This window comes from Gastrolobium bilobum, unplaced genomic scaffold (assembly GCF_033153095.1).
Source record: "Gastrolobium bilobum isolate Gb01-03AN ecotype WA unplaced genomic scaffold, APGP_CSIRO_Gbil_v1 utg8265, whole genome shotgun sequence".
NCBI lineage: Eukaryota > Viridiplantae > Streptophyta > Magnoliopsida > Fabales > Fabaceae > Gastrolobium > Gastrolobium bilobum.
In genome coordinates this window covers 467211-486284 of record NW_026899064.1, presented here as the reverse complement: position 1 = coordinate 486284, position 19074 = coordinate 467211, and the positions used below count along the sequence as shown (strand labels likewise).

Genomic DNA, 19074 nt, shown 5'->3' with positions numbered 1-19074 from the left:
TTATCAAGAAAAAAAATTACTATGAATTCTTGCATTTATCTACATTATTTACTAAATAATGTCACGTAACATTAAAAATTTAAATCAACAATTGCCAATAATTATATATCAAAGCAAACATAAAAAGAAACTAACATTTTCAGTAAGCATTTCACTTTCCTCCTACAGCATAATAAGTAATGAACCAAGTATTGTCTTAAGGATATGAATGCACACAAATGTAATAATTATATGTACAATAACATTTAATAAATAATTTAAAATATTAAAAAAAAATTGCATACCTAAAATTGTAAACAACGCTCTTTAAATTGATGAAATCTTCAAGGATAGAATCTGTAGTAAAAGTTTCAGCAATCTCTCTTTCAATATACACAACCAAATTATTTGCAAGAAAGTCATCTTCCATTTTGTTTCGAAGCCTTGTTTTCACAATTTTCATTGCTGAGAATGCACGTTCACTACTTGCTGTTGAAACTGGTAGAGTTAAGATAAGACGATAAGCCTATCAACCAAATGATAGGAATTTGACTTTCTTGTCTTAGCTAATCCTTGACACGGCTCAGAAATTGAAGATAAATTTTAAAGTTCTGGATGTTTTAGGATGTCCTTGTGAAAATGCTTCAAATGACAATTTAAATTAATTATCTCTTGCTCAGAAAAATCAAGAGGATAGTATTTCTCTGCAAAGCTACAAATGTCATCAACATTAAATGCTTTGTAACCATTCTTCGGATCTAATGAAGAGCTAAGTGATAAGAGTTCCATTTTTTACTTAGTAAAGTACGGAACGTTGGAACCCATATAACAATAACTCAAGAAAATGCAAAAAAATACACATAATAGGCAATAGCTCACCGAAATAAAATAATACAAAAATAATACAAAAATAAAATTACCAGACTACCAGAGGATGAGAGGAAGCAACTCCATCACTAGCAGTCAAACCTCAGATTTTTCCTTTTCCTCTCTACCCTTCTTTTTTTCTTTTCCCTTTTTTTTAAAGCTTTCAAAATCAGCTCCCCTTTCTTGCATCTCCCTGCTATGATGAGAATATCAACCTTCGAGCAATGTGTCGGGTTGCGTGTCTGTAAAAGCTACCTCCATTTAATAGCTAGACTAAAATTAGAGATAGAGAGCAGAGATTTCACATGGATTGAGATCCTCTAATGTCAAGTTTTCACATGACCCAGTCATGTTAATCAATCTCAGCCCTTTGTTATTTTTAATAATAAATCAACGGTTGTTTTTCAATTTTTTCTTATTTCTTTTCTCTCTAATCTATTTACTATTATATCTCTCTCTTTTAATTTTACTCTCCCACGTTTTTAGTTGCTCAGCAAACTTATTCAGCAAGCTCTCCCACGTTTTCTCCTCATCTTTGTCTCTGCTTCTACAAACCCCGCATATCTGCCTTTGCTTCAACAAAGCCTTCCGCCATTTTTTATCTTTTCTGCTTTGGTATTTCATCACTACGCCATTTTCATATTCCAATTTTCATTTTTTTATATTTTAATTTTCAAGCTTGTTGTTTTTTTGCAATGACCATGCTTGTTCTGTAAATTTCTCTTGTTTATTTATAAAATTTCAGTGAAAAGATTACATTTTTCAATAAATTTCAATAAATTTCTCTTGCATGTCTAAAGGAATTTTTTTTTTATATGCAGGTTGAGCAATATGGCTGAACTTGTCCATCGTCCATGGTTAAAACAACATTCAAATGCTAACGAGTAAGACTATGGAAACACTACGGTATATTTTTGAATTTTATATTTATAAATAATTTTTTATAGCTGAATTTATTTATTTTGTTATGTTAGGTTGCCAAGTGATTTAATTGTTGCACAAAATGCACTATGCATGGATGCAGAGTTAGAATGGCAACCTAGAAAAGGCAATACATTTAGTACTTTAGAAGAGGCATGGAAATTTTGGACTGAATATAGGGTTAGAATTGGATTTAATGTTCGAAAGCAATATTATAACAAGAACAAAAATGGAAGGATTTTGACTGTTAGATATGTATGTAGCAAATAGGGTGTTCGTAGAGTAGACAAAAGGGATCATTTAACTATCAATCCTCAACTTGAAACTAGAACAAATTGTCCGGTGAAATTAGGACTGAAATACATGAAAGATATTGAGAAGTATCAAATTTATGATTTTTGCGATGAGCATAACCATCCTTTGCATCTTCTGCAGACAAGTCACATGCTATTATCTCAAAGAAAATTGTCTCAAGTTCAATCTCATGAGATTGATTTGGCTAATGATTCAGGCCTTAAGCAAAAGACTTCATTTGAATTAATGAGTAGACAAGTTGGTGAAAGAGAAAACCTTGGTTACACATGCTTGGATCAAAAGAATTATCTTTGTAGCAAAAGGTTGAGAAATATGGCATATGGGGAGGCATGAAGCTTATTACAATATTTTCAACAAGAATCAATAGAAAACCCATCATTCTATCATACAGTCCAATTAGATGTTGAAGAACAAATCACAAATATTTTTTGGGCTGATGCAAGAATGATAATGGATTATGAATACTTCGGTGATGTGGTTACCCTTGATACTACATATAGTACTAATAATGCATATAGACCTTTGGCTATTTTTGCAGGATTTAACCACTTTAGAAGGGTGGTGATTTTTGGAGCTGCACTTCTTTATGACGAGACTTCGGAATCATTTGAGTGGCTCTTTAGAGAATTTTTGAAAGCACATAAGAACAAGAAGCCTTAAACTCTTTTCACGGATCAAGACCATGCCATGGCTAAAGCTTTACCACAGGTAATGCCTGAAACATATCATGGTTTATGTTCTTGGCATTTGATGCAAAATGGCATAAAGCACCTTGGTAATTTGATGAAGAATGGGTCTCATTTTTTGAAAGACTTTAGTTTTTGCATGTATAAATGCTCAGAGGAAGCTGATTTTCAAATAGCATGGGATAAATTGCTGGATGAATACAATCTTCATGATAACAAATGGTTAATAGGTGTGTACAAAGTAAAGGAAAAATGGGCAAAATGTTATATGAAAAATACTTTCACTATTGGCATGCAAAGTACACAATTTAGTGAAAGCTTTAATGCAGATTTGAAAACTTGCATGAAACCTGACTTGGACATAATACAATTTTTCAAACACTTTGAAAGAGTGGTTAGTGATAAGAGATACAATGAGCTGCAGTGTGAATTTGAATCTAGGCGAAAAGTACCGAGGTTGAAGATGGAAAATTCACCTTTATTGCAACAGGTTGCACAAATATATACTTTACCTCTTTCTGATATTTTTCAAAAAGAGTATGACAAATATGCAGCATGTTATATAAAAAAAGAAAATGAAGGTGAATTAATCCATGACTATCTTGTTGGGTTGTGCAAAGAGGATGGGGAATTTAAAGTTTCATTTAGGCCTTCCACAAGTATAGTTTCATGTAGCTGTAAAAAATTTGAAACTTTTGGCATTTTGTGTTGTCATGAATCAAGGTTCTTGATGTCAAAGATATAAAGAAGTTGCCCATTCAGTATATTTTGAAAAGGTGGACTAGGGAAGCAAAAAATGGATTTGTGAAAGATACACATGGCAAACATGTTCAAGAAGATGCTAATCTTGATAGCACACAACAGTATAGGCAAATTTGTCCTAAATTGGTGAGAATGGCCACACAAGCATCTGATTGTAAGGAAGCTTACATCTTTATGGAAAAGGCATAGAAGACTTACGAAAGCAAGTTGATGAGATTTGCAAGAAAAACTTGGGACTAGAAAATATTAATGTTGATCTTTCTTCCTCTTTCCCAAATGAAAATCATTTCTTACAAGTCAAAGGATTGAAAAGAAGAAATGGTATAAAGAATTGGAGAAAGCGTCCAAAGAGTTGGGTTGAGAACCAACCCAAGAAGACAAAAAAGGTCCCAAAAATTAGTGCTTCACAAAATAAACAATTGAAGGTAATTTTATTTGCAACAATATTTTATTGAGTATTGTGTTTTTAATTTTTTAGTTTTTCCAAATTTAATATTTTCTTCAATATTTTGTGTTGATGTTTTTGCATAGGAAAACAATGACATTTCAAGTTCTCATGAAAGTGATCATGGTTTTAATAGACTTTTAATGGTAAGAATTTTGACACTGTTTAATTTTTTTTAATGAAGCATATGAAATTTTTATTTATTTAAATAAATTTTGCATTATGTTTATAATATATTTGCATTGTTTCTTGAACAGGAGCCACTTCATGATACTTTTTTTCAATCAACAAGCACCGAGTTCGATCCATTGTCAATTCCTTTGAGTAATGTATCAAACCTAATGAGTAACCAAGTATCCATGGAGTACCAATTCCTTTGATGTAGATTTTTTCATATTGGCCCATGATGGATTATGGTAGCTCAGTTTTTAGAAAAGTTTAAAAAGACACCATGTATTTTGACTAACCACATGGATAATAGTGGGGTGTTGTAAAATCCTGAGCTATATTTCTGATGAGATTGTAGATTGAATTGGAAGATTTTGTGCTGACTCAGTTCAAGTTTTATCAATATTTATTTTGGCTCCTTTAACTTCAAGTTTGATCAATGCTAATTCAGTTGTAACTGAGGTAGTTCACTATACCAAGTTTGAATACCATAACTAAAAAGAAGATACATTGTGCTTACGTACACAGAAATTTGAAAATCAATTCAACCACATTTGAAAATCAAGCCTCGCCATCAATTAAGCATCATCTCAACAAAATTAACTAGAGGATATGATTATTCCAAGTGCTAATTAGTAATTACAACAATTGTTCCCCTTAAAATCGATTAATATACAACAATTTGTGCAAATTTTCAATAACCATACAGAATCTAATTGGTAAAGTGATATATTTATATTCAAAATGAAACATCAGCATCATCATCCATATCACTCTCTCGCAAAATCTTGGGCAGAAGGCAAACCAACAATAACATCTTCTTCAATCCCACATTCATTTGTTCTTCTTCTAAATATCCTGCGATTTAGATTAAAATAGTTCATTAACTAAGCCGTATCTTTAGTATCAGATATTCAAGGTGAAGAATAACTCAAGAATAAACACTATACCATAAGAGGCACACAAAAAAAAGACAAGAATAAACAGGTAATATAAACAACATATATGCTTCAAAATCCAATGAGCAGGCTCAGAGACAAGAATTTTCTATCTTTCATATTAATCAAAGAGGTTCCATTGTGCCTATGTCGTCCATGCTTCAAAAGTTTATTCATCCATCAGTCTTTGCTTGAAGAAGTGCAGAATTGACTCAATAATTTACTAGTGAAAGTATGTTTTTTCTTCTCAAGATCTAAATTCTTTCACTAAGGATGACTATGCTTCTCCTATCCCACTAGTCCTCTTATAACCAGCCACCATAATCTCCCAACCTCACAAAATCATAATACGAAAACTCTTGAAAAATATAAATAATCAAGAGAAATTTGCAGGCATCAACAAGCAGGACTGACCCCCCACCCAAAAAAAAAAACTTTAACATGACCATAACAAAAATAATCTTTTTTAAAAAAACCCTTAATCTATGCTTTTTTAAATAATCGTGATTAAAATTATTTTTAGACAATAAAAGAGCGGAGAGAGTTACAGTCTCAAAGACCAAGCATGGCTCTGGAAAAAAGAAACGAGCTTAAAAACTAAAAAAAAATAAAAAATAAAATAAAAATATGAAAATGGCGTAGTGATGAAATACCAGAGCGGAAGAGATCGAAATTGATGGAAGGAGTGGAATTGGATCGACCTATCTTTTTGGATGCAGAGCTTCGCATCCTCGATAAGAAATCCAGAGAGAAGGAACGAACACACGATTCGAATCGAGTGGGTCGAGCGATGATGAATCGTCGTCGCCCGAACGCACCAAATTCCAGAGAGAAAAAAAGGTTATCCGTTTTCTTCTTCTTCTCGTTTCTTCTTCTTCTTCCGGAAAAGAGGTTGAGGATGATCACATGAATGACAGAACTTGAGCAAACTTTTGATATTACATTTTGGATGAAACTGGGTTCGTTGAAGCACCGGCGGAGATGAGGAGAAATTAAGGGTCTGATTGATAGTGTTCTAGTTTTTTTGTTCTTAAAATAATTTTGTAAAATAGTTTATAAAAACTGTTTTTTAGAATAAAAGAAAGAAAAAATTTGTTTGATAAATTTGTTTTGAAAAGAGTTTTAAAAATTAAAGAACAAAAAAATCTGCTTGATAAATTTGTTCTCAGAACATGTTTTCAAAACAAAAAAAATAAAAAAACTCGTTTGATTGGTATTTTTTTATTAACTTATTTTACTGATTTCTATAATTATATGTAAAAACTCAGATATATTTCCATAAAATATATTTTTACGATCAAAACAAATTATATTACAATTCTTTTTTAAACCAATGCAGATTATATTAAACAAGCCATATCAGCTTTTTCTCAATCCACAAATTGTGAAAAAGGCTCTCTTAACAACATCCATGATGACCCACTGGCCAACCACTAACATACAACTAAACCAGTGAACACAACAAATTATGACAAAGCCAAAGTTGTCACCTTTTGTCGGAGTGAATTTCTTGTGTAAACAAAACGAAAAATTTAGGGGTTTTAGATTATTCATCGTCAGAAACCGTGCTCTTAAGGTCACAATACTAATCACGTTCCCAATTGAATAATTTGAAGCAAGGAAAAATCTTCTAGGGAGCAAAATCACGTTCACAATACTAATCACGTCCTCCTTTTTCTTATTCGGTTTCATCACTTCTTTGGATTCTTCCGGTGGTTTCCCTTCGGCAGCGACGGTGACAAGATAAGACTCTACGATGGTTCTGACAAGTTGCTTACACTCCGGGGACGAGAGATCGATGCCGAGGCGCTCTGAGGCAGCGACTCGAATGCTGAACTCCGAGGTTCTCTGGGTCTCAAATTGAGATGAATAATGAGATTTAATAAGAACAGTATAATATGAAAGTGACTTGATAATTACACAAATGCCATTAATGAGAACAAGCTATTCTCCGTTTTTCAATGTTTTGGGAACAAAAAATTAGAAATGAGAACAAAAACAACTTAGAGTTGTTCTCCAATTTCTGTTCTAAAAACAAGGAAAAAGAAATTGTTTTTAAAATCAGTTTTACAAAACTAAGGTCATCAAACAAGTTTTTTTGTTTTTTTGTTTTTAAAAACAGAAAACTGTTCTACAAAACACTAATCAAACATGCCCTAATTATCCCAATTCTGAATAAGTTTGCTGAACAAAAAAAACGTGGAAGAGTAAAGTAAAAAGAGAGATATAATAGTAAACAGATGAGAGAGAAAAGAAAAGAAATAAGAAAAAGTTAAAAAGCAACCGTTGATTTATTAATAAAAATAACAAAGGGCTGAGATTGATTAACATGACTGGGTCATGTGAAAATTTGACATTAGAGGATCTCAATCCGATTTCACATAGGCTGAATGTTTGGGACAACTGTTTATAAATATATTTTAATTAAGCCACTGGAAATATCCCGGTGAAAGATTTGAATAATGTGTATTAAGTTGTATGTTTAATTTTTACTTGTATATGAAAAAAATATGTTTTAATTTTTAGGTAGTGTCAAATTATAATTTTAACCCTAACTAAATTATAAGTAATTATATAATTATATATAATAAGTACAATTTATTGAAAGTGATCTGGTGCCAAAGTACCAGCAGGCACTAAAGTGGCTCCGCCACTTATAAACGGTCATTATCACACCCAGCATCAGCATGTCAAAGATATATATTTTTTCTCGTAATATTTAAAACAAAAAGAATCTTTCTTAATCTAAAGCTTTTGGGAAAAAGACTTCTCATGTTGCATGAGAAGTCTCCTCTCCTACCACTCTCACTTCGATGTTCGTGCCAATTATTTTTTTATTTTTTATTTTTTACTTTAAGGTGGACCTCACTCCTTTATCTCTCTGTAGGAAAACTTGAATTTCTCATGCAACATGAGAAATTACAAGCCCAAAGCTTTTATATATAAAAATCTAAAAGGTAGTTTGTTAAACTATCGTTATCATACCCAGCATCAGCATGTCAAAAGATATTTTTTTTTTATTCCAACCTCTCTGACAGGAAGGAACTATTGAACTAGAACATTATTATATCAAAATTCACGGGGTTACATCCAGTTTATATAAACTTTTCCCTCCTTATTGTAATATAAATTAAGAGTAATCAGTGGTCACATTATATATTATTATGTTTTGACTACTTAGATCAGAATCAGATAATCAAATCTATCTTTGGAATCTTCGTTTCCAATTTAATAAAAAATGGGTCTGATCTAAAGAGTACCCGTTAGAATAATTAACGGACTTAACATGTTTTGATTTCCCGCATAATCATATGTTTATCTAAAAATATTTTCTCTCTTTATATGGGCCCAGTGAGCAAGCATATACCCACAACCCAAAAGATACTTTAACCTTTCCCCGTTGCTTTTTCCTTTTTGGCACACACGAGTATATACGCAACGCAACACAACACAACGAAATGTCAAGTGCAAAGAAAGAAACAATCAAAACCAACCTCGCCTGTACCAGTCATTTCACATCCTTAGTGGCCATCTGAAGCGGGGCCTTATTATTTGTTTGTGAAGACAATGAACGATCAGAATTGGAGAACTGAGCCCAGTGGGCCCTGTTCTCACCATTATCAAAATACTGTGGACTGTGCACACACGTAGCAGCATCACTTGCTGTTTCGTTGGCACCTCCAGCCAGATAGCGCCATCCTTCACCGTACAATTTATATCTCTCTTTTTATTATAATTATTTAAGTCGTCGTTTATTGTTTCTAGAGCACCAGTGTCAGTGTCACGTTTCTCTCGGCTCCTTGAACTCCCAACACTCTAGAGAGTCGTGACTCGTAACTGTTGGATCTGTTTTTCATTGCTTTGGAAGAACACTGAATCCTAATCTCTCAGAGGTAAAACCCTAAGGATAGAGGAAGATGGTTTACACCATCTCCGGAATTCGATTTCCTGTTGTTCCTTCTCTGCATAACTCGAGCTTCCATGGCGATCGCAAGACTGCATCTCTCTCCATTTTTCTCAAAAAGGACTCATTCTCTCGTAATTAACCTCCCTCGTTTTCGCCTTAATGTTTTTACTATTCCATTGCATTCCATTCATATGTGGAGTTATGTGAGTAGTGCTTGCTATTTTTGAACTTGCTTTGTTACTGCTCTTTGTTTTAAATCGTTAAACCATGCATCGGCGGAAACTTGTTGAGTTTGGTTTTGATTCCATTTCTGGCGATGTTGTTCAGTTCCGTCGATAGGACTTTGATTATTTGTTCAATTTCAGGACGTTTTGAGATTAGCGACTTTGGTGTTGCTCTGTTTTGTGCTGTCGGTTAAATATGTTTCGAACTGAGATACTAGATGTTTATTGACTTTGGATCGAATTCTTATGGATGAATAGTAAGGTTTGTTTTGCGTTTTCGGAACTCATTAGTCATTTGCAGATAAAATAAAGGATGTAAACTTCGGCTGTGTTTTACACTATTTGTCAGAGCCTTGATTTGATCAACGTGTGCTGCCCTGTGAAAGTCCAACGGTGTCATTGTGATATTTATGTCAAGTAGAGTAGGGACGTGTATGGATGGCTTATTTATTCGAATTGTAGTTGCAATTCAGTGCAAAGTAATCCAACTTTCATATATGTTTCTTTTGTAACACATGTAATTTCTTTTTGGAACCTTGCATTGGCAATAATTGAGTTGGCAAAATGTATTTGGAATTTGGAATATTAATTACATGATTCTGTGTAAAATTTGTAATTGAGTCCTGATACTTAACTCTTCATTGTTTAATGAGAATATGAATTGAGTGATTGAATCTTCATCATATAAAGTTTTATGATGAAAGCAAAATCGTCTGTAATCTGAATGGCAACGATTGAACGAACAAATACAACAATGTGAAACTGGCTATCAATATCTAGGGATTGATTAGTTTAAATTACTAATACATCAACATGATAAATGAAAATAGAAAAGGCAAAGAATGTGATATATCTTTTAAGGAAAAAGAGTTTGTCATTTTAAATGACACAACTTTGTGTCATTTTAAATGAAACGATCTTGTTTGAATGCATATTTGGTGGTTTTTTATATTCTCTCTCCTTCCCAGAATCAGGAGGAGAGAGAAAAAGAGAGTATTGTGGAGGAGAGAAAAGGTAAAGACCCATCAAAACGCAGTCATTTCACTTATAATGACACAAAATTATGTCATTTAAAATTACAAATATTTTCCCCATCTTTTAAACTAGGATGAACATAAAGTTCACTCTAGTTTGCTTGTGGCACAAGTAGTTCTACATGACAGGCTTGAAAACTCTTCACTGATATAATTTATGGCTACTTTCAGGGAAAACCCTTGCTAAAAATTTTTCCCATGATTCTGACTCCACATCTTCCACAATTGCTGAATCTGATAAAGTACTTATTCCTCAAGATCAAGATAACTCTGCATCCTTGACAGATCAACTTGAAACTCCTGACATAACCTCAGAGGATGCACAGGTTCTTTTCTCCTTCTCCTTGTGGAATATATTTATAATAATTAATTTTGCGTGCTTGTCGTCACATGCTTTTCTTCCTATGGGGATTGTGGTTTTATTGTCATATACATCTGGAGAAACTTTTTTGGCATTTTGATTGCAAAAGTGGTGCAGTTTAGTTGAGTTTCAGCACAGTGTTCATTAGTTAATTGTGAGTATGAGCAAGAAAGAATCTGGAGGATGGAGGGAAAACAGATGTGGAGAAACTTGATTGCTACATAATGAAAAAAAAAGGAAACTATAATAGCACATTAGCTTTTCTTGCTGGGTTTAGCAAACAAAAGGTTGTCAAATGTTGTTTTTCCAGGTCTTCATTGAATATTTATACGCATACTTTTGATCTCCAGCTCACACTGTTCTTTAGAAAATTTCTGATATGTGACGTCTATTAGGAATGTTATTTGTCTCAGCTTAGACAAAAACATTTTTCATCCACATTTCAAACTCTATCTAACTGTAGTATACTATCACTATGAATTCTATTTATAGTACATCTAATATTCTAATAAACACATTAGGTTCCTACTGTTGTCCTGGATCCTGCTAATAGCAGTTATGGATACTATAGATTTTATCTAATTTAATGTGAGTTCAAACCTATTGTTAGATATTTAAATGAATATTAACTTTATCATATTACACCAAATTAATGACTTTTCCAAGTCCTTTATTACTAAAAACTGGCAATGTGCAGTCTTTGTAGTCCTTTTGTGCATATGGTTGGAGCTAAATGCTCCTATTTTAAGTGTTTTTTTGCTCTAAAATTGACCTGGGATGGGGTTAACTTTTGGCTTCTTTCTGGTATTCTGCTCATGGCTGCTTAAAGGTAATTGTGCTATCTCAGTCATGCATAGAGATTGAGCAGCGTGTTGCATTTTTAGTTTTCCTTAATGTAGACTTGGGGTATTTCTTATCCTCCTCATAGTTCTACTTAAGATGCTGAATTTTTAAGGAAATAGTTTGTTTCAATTAGGTAAGACGGTAAGAATTTAAATCATCAATGTCTGATGTTGAAAAGAAAGAAATGGTTCTGGACCTTTTTGTTTGTGGTGTCTTCTCATTCCATCATTTGAAAAATAAATATGGTAAGCAATCATACTTGTACAGCTCTCTGCCTTCTGACTTGACATGTAGAATTATTATTGTTTAACACGATTTGGGACTTGAAGGCAGTGCACTTTTTCTGAGTGTGCTGAAGTATACCAGAATTACATTAATTCAATTGGAAAATGGAAAATGAGGCTTCTTTGTAAATTATGCACACATAAAATTGAACTAAAGATAGAACGTATTTGTAGGCACCAAATTCTTGTGTTTTGTAGGCACTAGATTCTTGTAAGCATTTGATATTTTGGGGAATATTTTTTTGTAAATATATTTTGGGGAATATTAATATGAATTGAACTATAAACAAAGTATGCATGATAGTCTGATGCGTTGCAATTCACAAAACAGAAACGAAGAATAACAAGAGAAGTAAAATGATGCATGCCATCTGGAAGCTTCTATTTTGCTTCAGTTAATTCTGCTATGTCATGATTGGTTTGTAGCTTTGGTCCCCTGTAGTGTCTTCTCTTGTACACCTTAATGGGTTTAATGCCACCATAGTCATATTGTGGCTTTAGTGAACTAGTGGAACAAGCTGAATGATGTTTGAAGTGGACTAGAGGGCATCAGCCAAGCTTGTCTTGGTAGGGCAGAATCATTTGTATGTGTATGATCATTAATCATTTGAAAGATCATGTGCCATAGAGCTCTTTGCACTAAGTTACTACTCTTTTGCCAGTAGCGATATCTAATTTTCTTAGTCATTGTGTGTAGGCACTACTGTTTTTCTTTGTTTATTTTTACTCTTTGTATTAACACAGGCAGCATGCCCATAAATGCTGATTTCTTATTTTCTTTGCAATTTCTGTTTATTCTTTATTATTAATCTCAGAATTGGTTTTCATGGAAATCATAAATTTCTTTGAATGTTCTTAGCTGAATGTATATTCTAGTCTTTTCAGAACTTAGAGGATTTAACCATGGAAGACGAGAATAAGTACAGCAATGATGAGGCAGCTAGCAGTTACAGAGAGGTAGAGGATGGGCAAGGTTCTGCTCTGTCATCACTTGTAGATGTTAACACCAATGCTCAAGCCAAGAAGACACCAGTATCTATTGACAGGAAAGTAAAAATAGCAAAGGATGAAGTTAAACCTAAGATCATTCCCCCACCTGGCACTGGGCAGAAAATATATGAGATTGATCCATCTTTGCAAGCTCACCGTGAACATCTTGATTTCCGGTAAGTTAACTCCAATAGATGAAGCAAGTACTTGAATCTCTAAATGGAATAACGATTGCAAAGCATTGGGTGCTCAATTAACTGTGGAAGGTTAAAATGGGGCTATAATTAACGTTTAATTGATAATTTCATATTTCATGCTATTATATTAAAAAAAAAAAAAAATTGACAACTAATTGCTTGTATGTTCTGTTGGTGGCTAGCTAGGAGGTAGGAGTGGGACAATGCTTTCAATTAAGTTGCCATTATTTTAGATTTCTTTTGCAAAGATCTCTCTTTTTTATATTCAATTTAAGAGTGTGACTTGTTTACTATTTCAATTTATTACATCTTGCCATAGTTTCACTAGAAAAGAAGATTTGTATATTATTGGACTGTAACATATTTGTACAAGAGTTCTCTATTTAAAGAGATTAAAAAACCTAATGGGCTAAGCCCAAATACACTGATAGAGTATTCTAGAGTATTCTATTACAAAATAATAATAAAATAATTCTATTATTTACAATACTCCCCCTCAAGCTGAGGAATGAATATTTATCATTCCCAGCTTGGTAGTAAGTTCCTCAAATCTAGCATTAGGAAGACCCTTGGTTATGACATCAGCCAATTGACGACTAGAAGGAATGTATGGAGTAGTGATCAGTCCACTATCTAATTTATCTTTAATGAAGTGGCGATCAATCTCAATATGTTTGGCTCGATCGTGTTGAATTGGATTGTGGGCAGATTGATATATCTAGCTCATACTAGACCTGATCTAGCTTATGCAGTTAGTGTTGTTAGCCAACTTATGCATGATCCGAGGGAGAAACACTTGCAAGCTGTGGACAGGATTCTCCAATATCTGAAAGGCACACCAGGTAGAGGACTATTGTTCCAGAGAGGAGGAAACTTATCCTTAGAAGTTTATACAGACGCCGATTATGCTGGATCCGTGACTGACCGACGGTCTACTTCGGGATATTGTATGTTTCTCTGTGGAAATCTTATAACATGGAGAAGTAAAAAGCAAAATGTGGTTGCTAGATCAAGTGCAGAAGCAGAATTTCGAGCTATGGCTCAAGGTATCTGTGAGTTATTATGGTTGAAAATCATTTTAGATGATCTCACCTTGAGATATGAAGGATCTATGAAGTTACTTTGTGATAACAAGTCAGCTATTGAAATTAAAGTATCTATGATGATCATACACTTTTGATTTTAATTAAAGTATGACCGGTCAGACATAATGTAGTTTGTAAAAGTTTGTAAATATAACATTTCCATTTTCATATATATATATGTATATTGAGATTAATATATATATCTTCAATAGTAACGGAATAATATAATTACTCATTTACTAGAGAAGGAAAAAGTGGAAGTTCAGGATAAATGGAGAATAAATGCAATTAAATAGGTTTTCTTCCGCTTCTATAATTTGAATGAATAATTCACAGAATCGTTAGTATTAATGGAATACTGGAAATATTTTCCATTTGGAGAGGTGATTGCTGTGTCATTTCCAAAAACATTAGACAAAGTAAGAACCTTGGACCTTATATATATATATTTTCGCCAACACCAAGCTACAACATAATCTAGAAGAATACTTCTAATCAAACCTGAAATTCCGATGGCATTTCCTTTGGGAATTCTTTTGTTCTTTCTTATTGCATTGCCAATTTCTGATGTGCATGCAGACATTATCTCCCCATGGAGATATGAAGCTTATAACAATTTTGAAGGAGGTCACAGAGTGGGCGTTACCCGCAAGCATCATCGCCCCAAGTTTAGCCCTAGCCAATGGAAGGAGGCTCATGCTACCTTCTATGAAGGAAACTCCGGAACATTTGGTATGATCAATTTTGAATGCTGATCAATGTATAGTTTTCATTTAATCCATTACATATACTACAAACTTTTTCATCATAATAAAATAGGGGTTTATACCTCTCATGTCACTTCATTCAAAAAACATCTACCGCACTCACATCGATTCTTGTGCCCAGCTTTTTTTCTTTTCTTTTTCAAAAAAATAAATGAGACCCCAGCAACTGTTTCTATTGCATAAGATGGTTGTTCTCCTTTGAAAGGAGAAGTTGTTTTTCCAATAAAATATGTTCGTGTCTTATTATTTTTAGGGAAAAGTGTTTATATTTGCTACATTATATAAAGTTATCTCCAGCGACCCTAACACGTGACGTCGTTTTGGGATTTGGATAAAGAGTAATTAGTGTATTTCAGAAATTGTACTTTTCTTTTATACCATGAATTTTATAAAATTATTCAATATTTAAGTCCTAAAATAGCGTTGTTTTAGGGTTGAATGATTATTTTATGTAATTGGAGAAACGTTATTTTTTTTTTTATGCATACATGTCTTTTACTTACGAAGAAAAAGAATAACTTGATTGCATGAGGAGCTTGTGGGTATCAAGATGTGGTTAAAGAAGGTTATGGGATTGACACGACAGCATTGAGCACAGCTTTGTTCAACAATGGCCGGACATGTGGGGCATGTTTCCAGATCAAATGTGTAAACTCTCAATGGTGTAAAGGCCAATCCTCTATTTATGTCACAGCCACCGACCTTTGCCCTCCAAATTATAGTATACCAAGTGACAATGGAGGATGGTGCAACCCACCACGCAAGCACTTTGACTTAGCCATCCCTGCATATCTCAAATTTGCAGAATACAGGGGTGGCATTGTGCCAGTCATATATCGCAGGTTACATATACATGATCTATTTTCATAGGAGAATGATTCGTTTACAATTTTTTTTTTACAAATTATATTAAGTATGACCTGTCATACACTTTTGATTTTAATTAAAGTATGACCGGTCAGACATAATGTAGTTTGTAAAAGTTTGTAAATATAACATTTTCCATTTTCATATATATATATATATTGAAATTAATTTGCATGGTATATATTTGAAATTAATAATGTTTTTTTGTTACAATATATATGTATATGCAGGGTACCTTGTAAGAGGGAGGGAGGTATTAGGTTCACCATGAATGGGAATCCTTATTTCAATCTAATAAAAGTGTGGAATGTTGGAGGAGCTGGGGAAATAGTAAGAGTGCAAGTGATGAAGGATGATGGCAAGTTCAAATGGACAGATTTGAGGCGAAATTGGGGTCAGAATTGGGATACAGAGACCTGGGAAGTTTTTGCCTTCATAGGTCTGAGCAAACTGCCAATACTTAGGGGCGACACGCCTTGAGACACTGGACCTTCCATCACTTGCTGTCACCCTGAAGCTCAATCTCTCTCCCATGAACCTAACATCTGTATCCCAATTCTGACCCCAATTTCGCCTCAAATCTGTCCATTTGAACTTGCCATCATCCTTCATCACTTGCACTCTTACTATTTCCCCAGCTCCTCCAACATTCCACACTTTTATTAGATTGAAATAAGGATTCCCATTCATGGTGAACCTAATACCTCCCTCCCTCTTGCATGGTACCCTGCATATACATATATATTGTAACAAAAAAACATTATTAATTTCAAATATATACCATGCAAATTAATTTCAATATATATATATATATATATATATGAAAATGGAAACAGTTGCTGGGGTCTCATTTATTTTTTTGAAAAAGAAAAGAAAAAAAGCTGGGCACAAGAATCGATGTGAGTGCGGTAGATGTTTTTTGAATGAAGTGACATGAGAGGTATAAACCCCTATTTTATTATGATGAAAAAGTTTGTAGTATATGTAATGGATTAAATGAAAACTATACATTGATCAGCATTCAAAATTGATCATACCAAATGTTCCGGAGTTTCCTTCATAGAAGGTAGCATGAGCCTCCTTCCATTGGCTAGGGCTAAACTTGGGGCGATGATGCTTGCGGGTAACGCCCACTCTGTGACCTCCTTCAAAATTGTTATAAGCTTCATATCTCCATGGGGAGATAATGTCTGCATGCACATCAGAAATTGGCAATGCAATAAGAAAGAACAAAAGAATTCCCAAAGGAAATGCCATCGGAATTGCAGGTTTGATTAGAAGTATTCTTCTAGATTATGTTGTAGCTTGGTGTTGGCGAAAATATATATATATAAGGTCCAAGGTTCTTACTTTGTCTAATGTTTTTGGAAATGACACAGCAATCACCTCTCCAAATGGAAAATATATCCAGTATTCCATTAATACTAACGATTCTGTGAATTATTCATTCAAATTACAGAAGCGGAAGAAAACCTATTTAATTGCATTTATTCTCCATTTATCCTGAACTTCCACTTTTTCCTTCTCTAGTAAATGAGTAATTATATTATTCCGTTACTATTGAAGATATATATATTAATCTCAATATACATATATATATATGAAAATGGAAATGTTATATTTACAAACTTTTACAAACTACATTATGTCTGACCGGTCATACTTTAATTAAAATCAAAAGTGTATGATCATCATAGATACTTTAATTTCAATAGCTGACTTGTTATCACAAAGTAACTTCATAGATCCTTCATATCTCAAGGTGAGATCATCTAAAATGATTTTCAACCATAATAACTCACAGATACCTTGAGCCATAGCTCGAAATTCTGCTTCTGCACTTGATCTAGCAACCACATTTTGCTTTTTACTTCTCCATGTTATAAGATTTCCACAGAGAAACATACAATATCCCGAAGTAGACCGTCGGTCAGTCACGGATCCAGCATAATCGGCGTCTGTATAAACTTCTAAGGATAAGTTTCCTCCTCTCTGGAACAATAGTCCTCTACCTGGTGTGCCTTTCAGATATTGGAGAATCCTGTCCACAGCTTGCAAGTGTTTCTCCCTCGGATCATGCATAAGTTGGCTAACAACACTAACTGCATAAGCTAGATCAGGTCTAGTATGAGCTAGATATATCAATCTGCCCACTATTCGTTGATATTGTCCTTTGTCAACTGGAGAGCTCTCATTTTCACTTCCTAGTCTGTGGTTCCCACCCTTAGATCTAGCTTTTGGGGTGGTGTATCCCAAGGTTCTTTACAGTTTCATATTTTGAATTCCACACCATAATGTAACCGTTTGTGTTGTATAGCTCCACGCCTCCACCCAACAACATAATGATGATGTTCCAGTAAATCGTAGATTTAAAGAATTGTTCTTATTCATTGCATGAACTATGCAATTGGATAGAGCGCAATGACATTATTTATCCTTGTAGGTGATTCCACCTTGGGGGATAAAGTTTAATTGTTATTTTTGTTGTTGCGTGAGCTATGCTATTGGTGCTGACCAGAATGGCAAAAGAATTGGTTTAAAGTAATTAATTGGTCATGGAAACCTGAAACCCATAAGAAAATGATGAATAAAAAGGCAACATTTATTGGGCTTCGGCCTGTTTGTCTACCCAACAAAAGGGAAACATCTTCTGTGCATTGGAATTCCTTTTTACACGGCAGAGGTTTAAATATTTAAATCACTGTCATTACTCAATTTCCTGAAAATAATTTAATGTGCTGTATACCTTACTAATCTTGAATCCAAAAAACAAATTCATTATTCAATTTTCTGCTTATATAGGTAGTTGATTAACATATTCAGTGTTATTTTTTGTGTTTTCCCAACCGTACCTGCTATACTTTTGCACTTCTGATACTTAACATTCTGTAACTAAAACAAAAACCTGATTCTTTTTTAAATATGTATTTCTCAAATCTCAGTTATGGACAATACAAAAGATTGCGTGCGGAAATTGACAAGTATGAAGGTGGTCTGGATGCATTTTCTCGTGGTTATGAAAAATTTGGCTTCACCCGCAGGTATTACGTTACACTTATTTTTATTGGTTAATATCACACACATGCACACAACTTTTTCTGTTTCATAATTTAATGATGTCACATTCTTAAGATGATTAATGGCGATATCAATCTGACATATCTAATGCAGACCAATGAACAATATAAAAAATACCCACTAGATTGAAGATCCTTGGAGATTAAGCCTTGTATAATCGGTGAATGCAGCAACTCAAATGACCCTAATCTAACTAGAAGAAGAAATATGGGAAGTGGCAACTAAAGTAAAACCTTAATAGGCTATAAGTTATATTTAACTAGTATTAATAATTTGACATTGTAAAAAACAACCAAACTAAAATTTCAATTTCCCAATAATAAAACCCTAAATCCCTTTTAGAGAGAAAAATAGAA

General features: G+C 33.6%; 4 protein-coding genes across 6 annotated transcripts in view; all 4 read left to right on the top strand.

The window, feature by feature from the left end:
* The first annotated feature begins 1541 nt into the window (after positions 1-1541).
* LOC133286799 (uncharacterized) lies at positions 1542-2415 on the top strand. The gene is made up of 4 exons (XM_061484251.1): positions 1542-1558; positions 1668-1730; positions 1821-1947; positions 2038-2415. Exons 1-4 carry the CDS (start codon positions 1542-1544, stop codon positions 2413-2415), a joined length of 585 nt encoding a protein of 194 aa, XP_061340235.1.
* Positions 2416-2769: 354 nt separating this feature from the next.
* On the top strand, positions 2770-4355 carry LOC133286798 (protein FAR-RED IMPAIRED RESPONSE 1-like). The gene is made up of 4 exons (XM_061484249.1): positions 2770-3405; positions 3492-3656; positions 4062-4121; positions 4233-4355. Exons 1-4 carry the CDS (start codon positions 2770-2772, stop codon positions 4353-4355), a joined length of 984 nt encoding a protein of 327 aa, XP_061340233.1.
* Positions 4356-8839: 4484 nt separating this feature from the next.
* The window catches only part of LOC133286784 (1,4-alpha-glucan-branching enzyme 1, chloroplastic/amyloplastic), a 50603-nt gene continuing 40368 nt past the window's right edge, over positions 8840-19074 (top strand). The window contains exons 1-4 of one of the 3 annotated variants that reach the window (XM_061484234.1): positions 8840-9119; positions 10418-10572; positions 12611-12900; positions 18583-18681. In XM_061484234.1, the coding sequence (XP_061340218.1) occupies positions 8999-9119; positions 10418-10572; positions 12611-12900; positions 18583-18681 (665 nt within the window). In that variant the 5' untranslated portion in view covers positions 8840-8998. The remainder of the gene's footprint in view (positions 9120-10417; positions 10573-12610; positions 12901-18582; positions 18682-19074) is intronic. The other 2 variants (XM_061484233.1, XM_061484232.1) reach the window with 2 other exon arrangements.
* LOC133286835 (expansin-A4-like) lies at positions 14519-16120 on the top strand. Its single transcript, XM_061484334.1, has 3 exons — positions 14519-14738; positions 15306-15615; positions 15871-16120. The coding sequence occupies exons 1-3, from the start codon at positions 14519-14521 to the stop codon at positions 16118-16120; spliced, it is 780 nt and encodes a 259-aa protein (XP_061340318.1).

Coding starts and splice junctions, on each gene's coding strand:
- LOC133286799 (XM_061484251.1), top strand. Junction 1,731..1,820: donor CAACATTCAAATGCTAACGA/GTAAGACTATGG, acceptor TTGTTATGTTAG/GTTGCCAAGTGATTTAATTG. Junction 1,948..2,037: donor AATTTTGGACTGAATATAGG/GTTAGAATTGGA, acceptor TGTAGCAAATAG/GGTGTTCGTAGAGTAGACAA.
- LOC133286798 (XM_061484249.1), top strand. CDS start 2,770: ATGGCTAAAGCTTTACCACAGGTAATGCCTGAAACATATCATGGTTTA. Junction 3,406..3,491: donor AAGAGGATGGGGAATTTAAA/GTTTCATTTAGG, acceptor TCATGAATCAAG/GTTCTTGATGTCAAAGATAT. Junction 4,122..4,232: donor GTTTTAATAGACTTTTAATG/GTAAGAATTTTG, acceptor TTTCTTGAACAG/GAGCCACTTCATGATACTTT.
- LOC133286835 (XM_061484334.1), top strand. CDS start 14,519: ATGGCATTTCCTTTGGGAATTCTTTTGTTCTTTCTTATTGCATTGCCA. Junction 14,739..15,305: donor AGGAAACTCCGGAACATTTG/GTATGATCAATT, acceptor TGATTGCATGAG/GAGCTTGTGGGTATCAAGAT. Junction 15,616..15,870: donor GTGCCAGTCATATATCGCAG/GTTACATATACA, acceptor ATGTATATGCAG/GGTACCTTGTAAGAGGGAGG.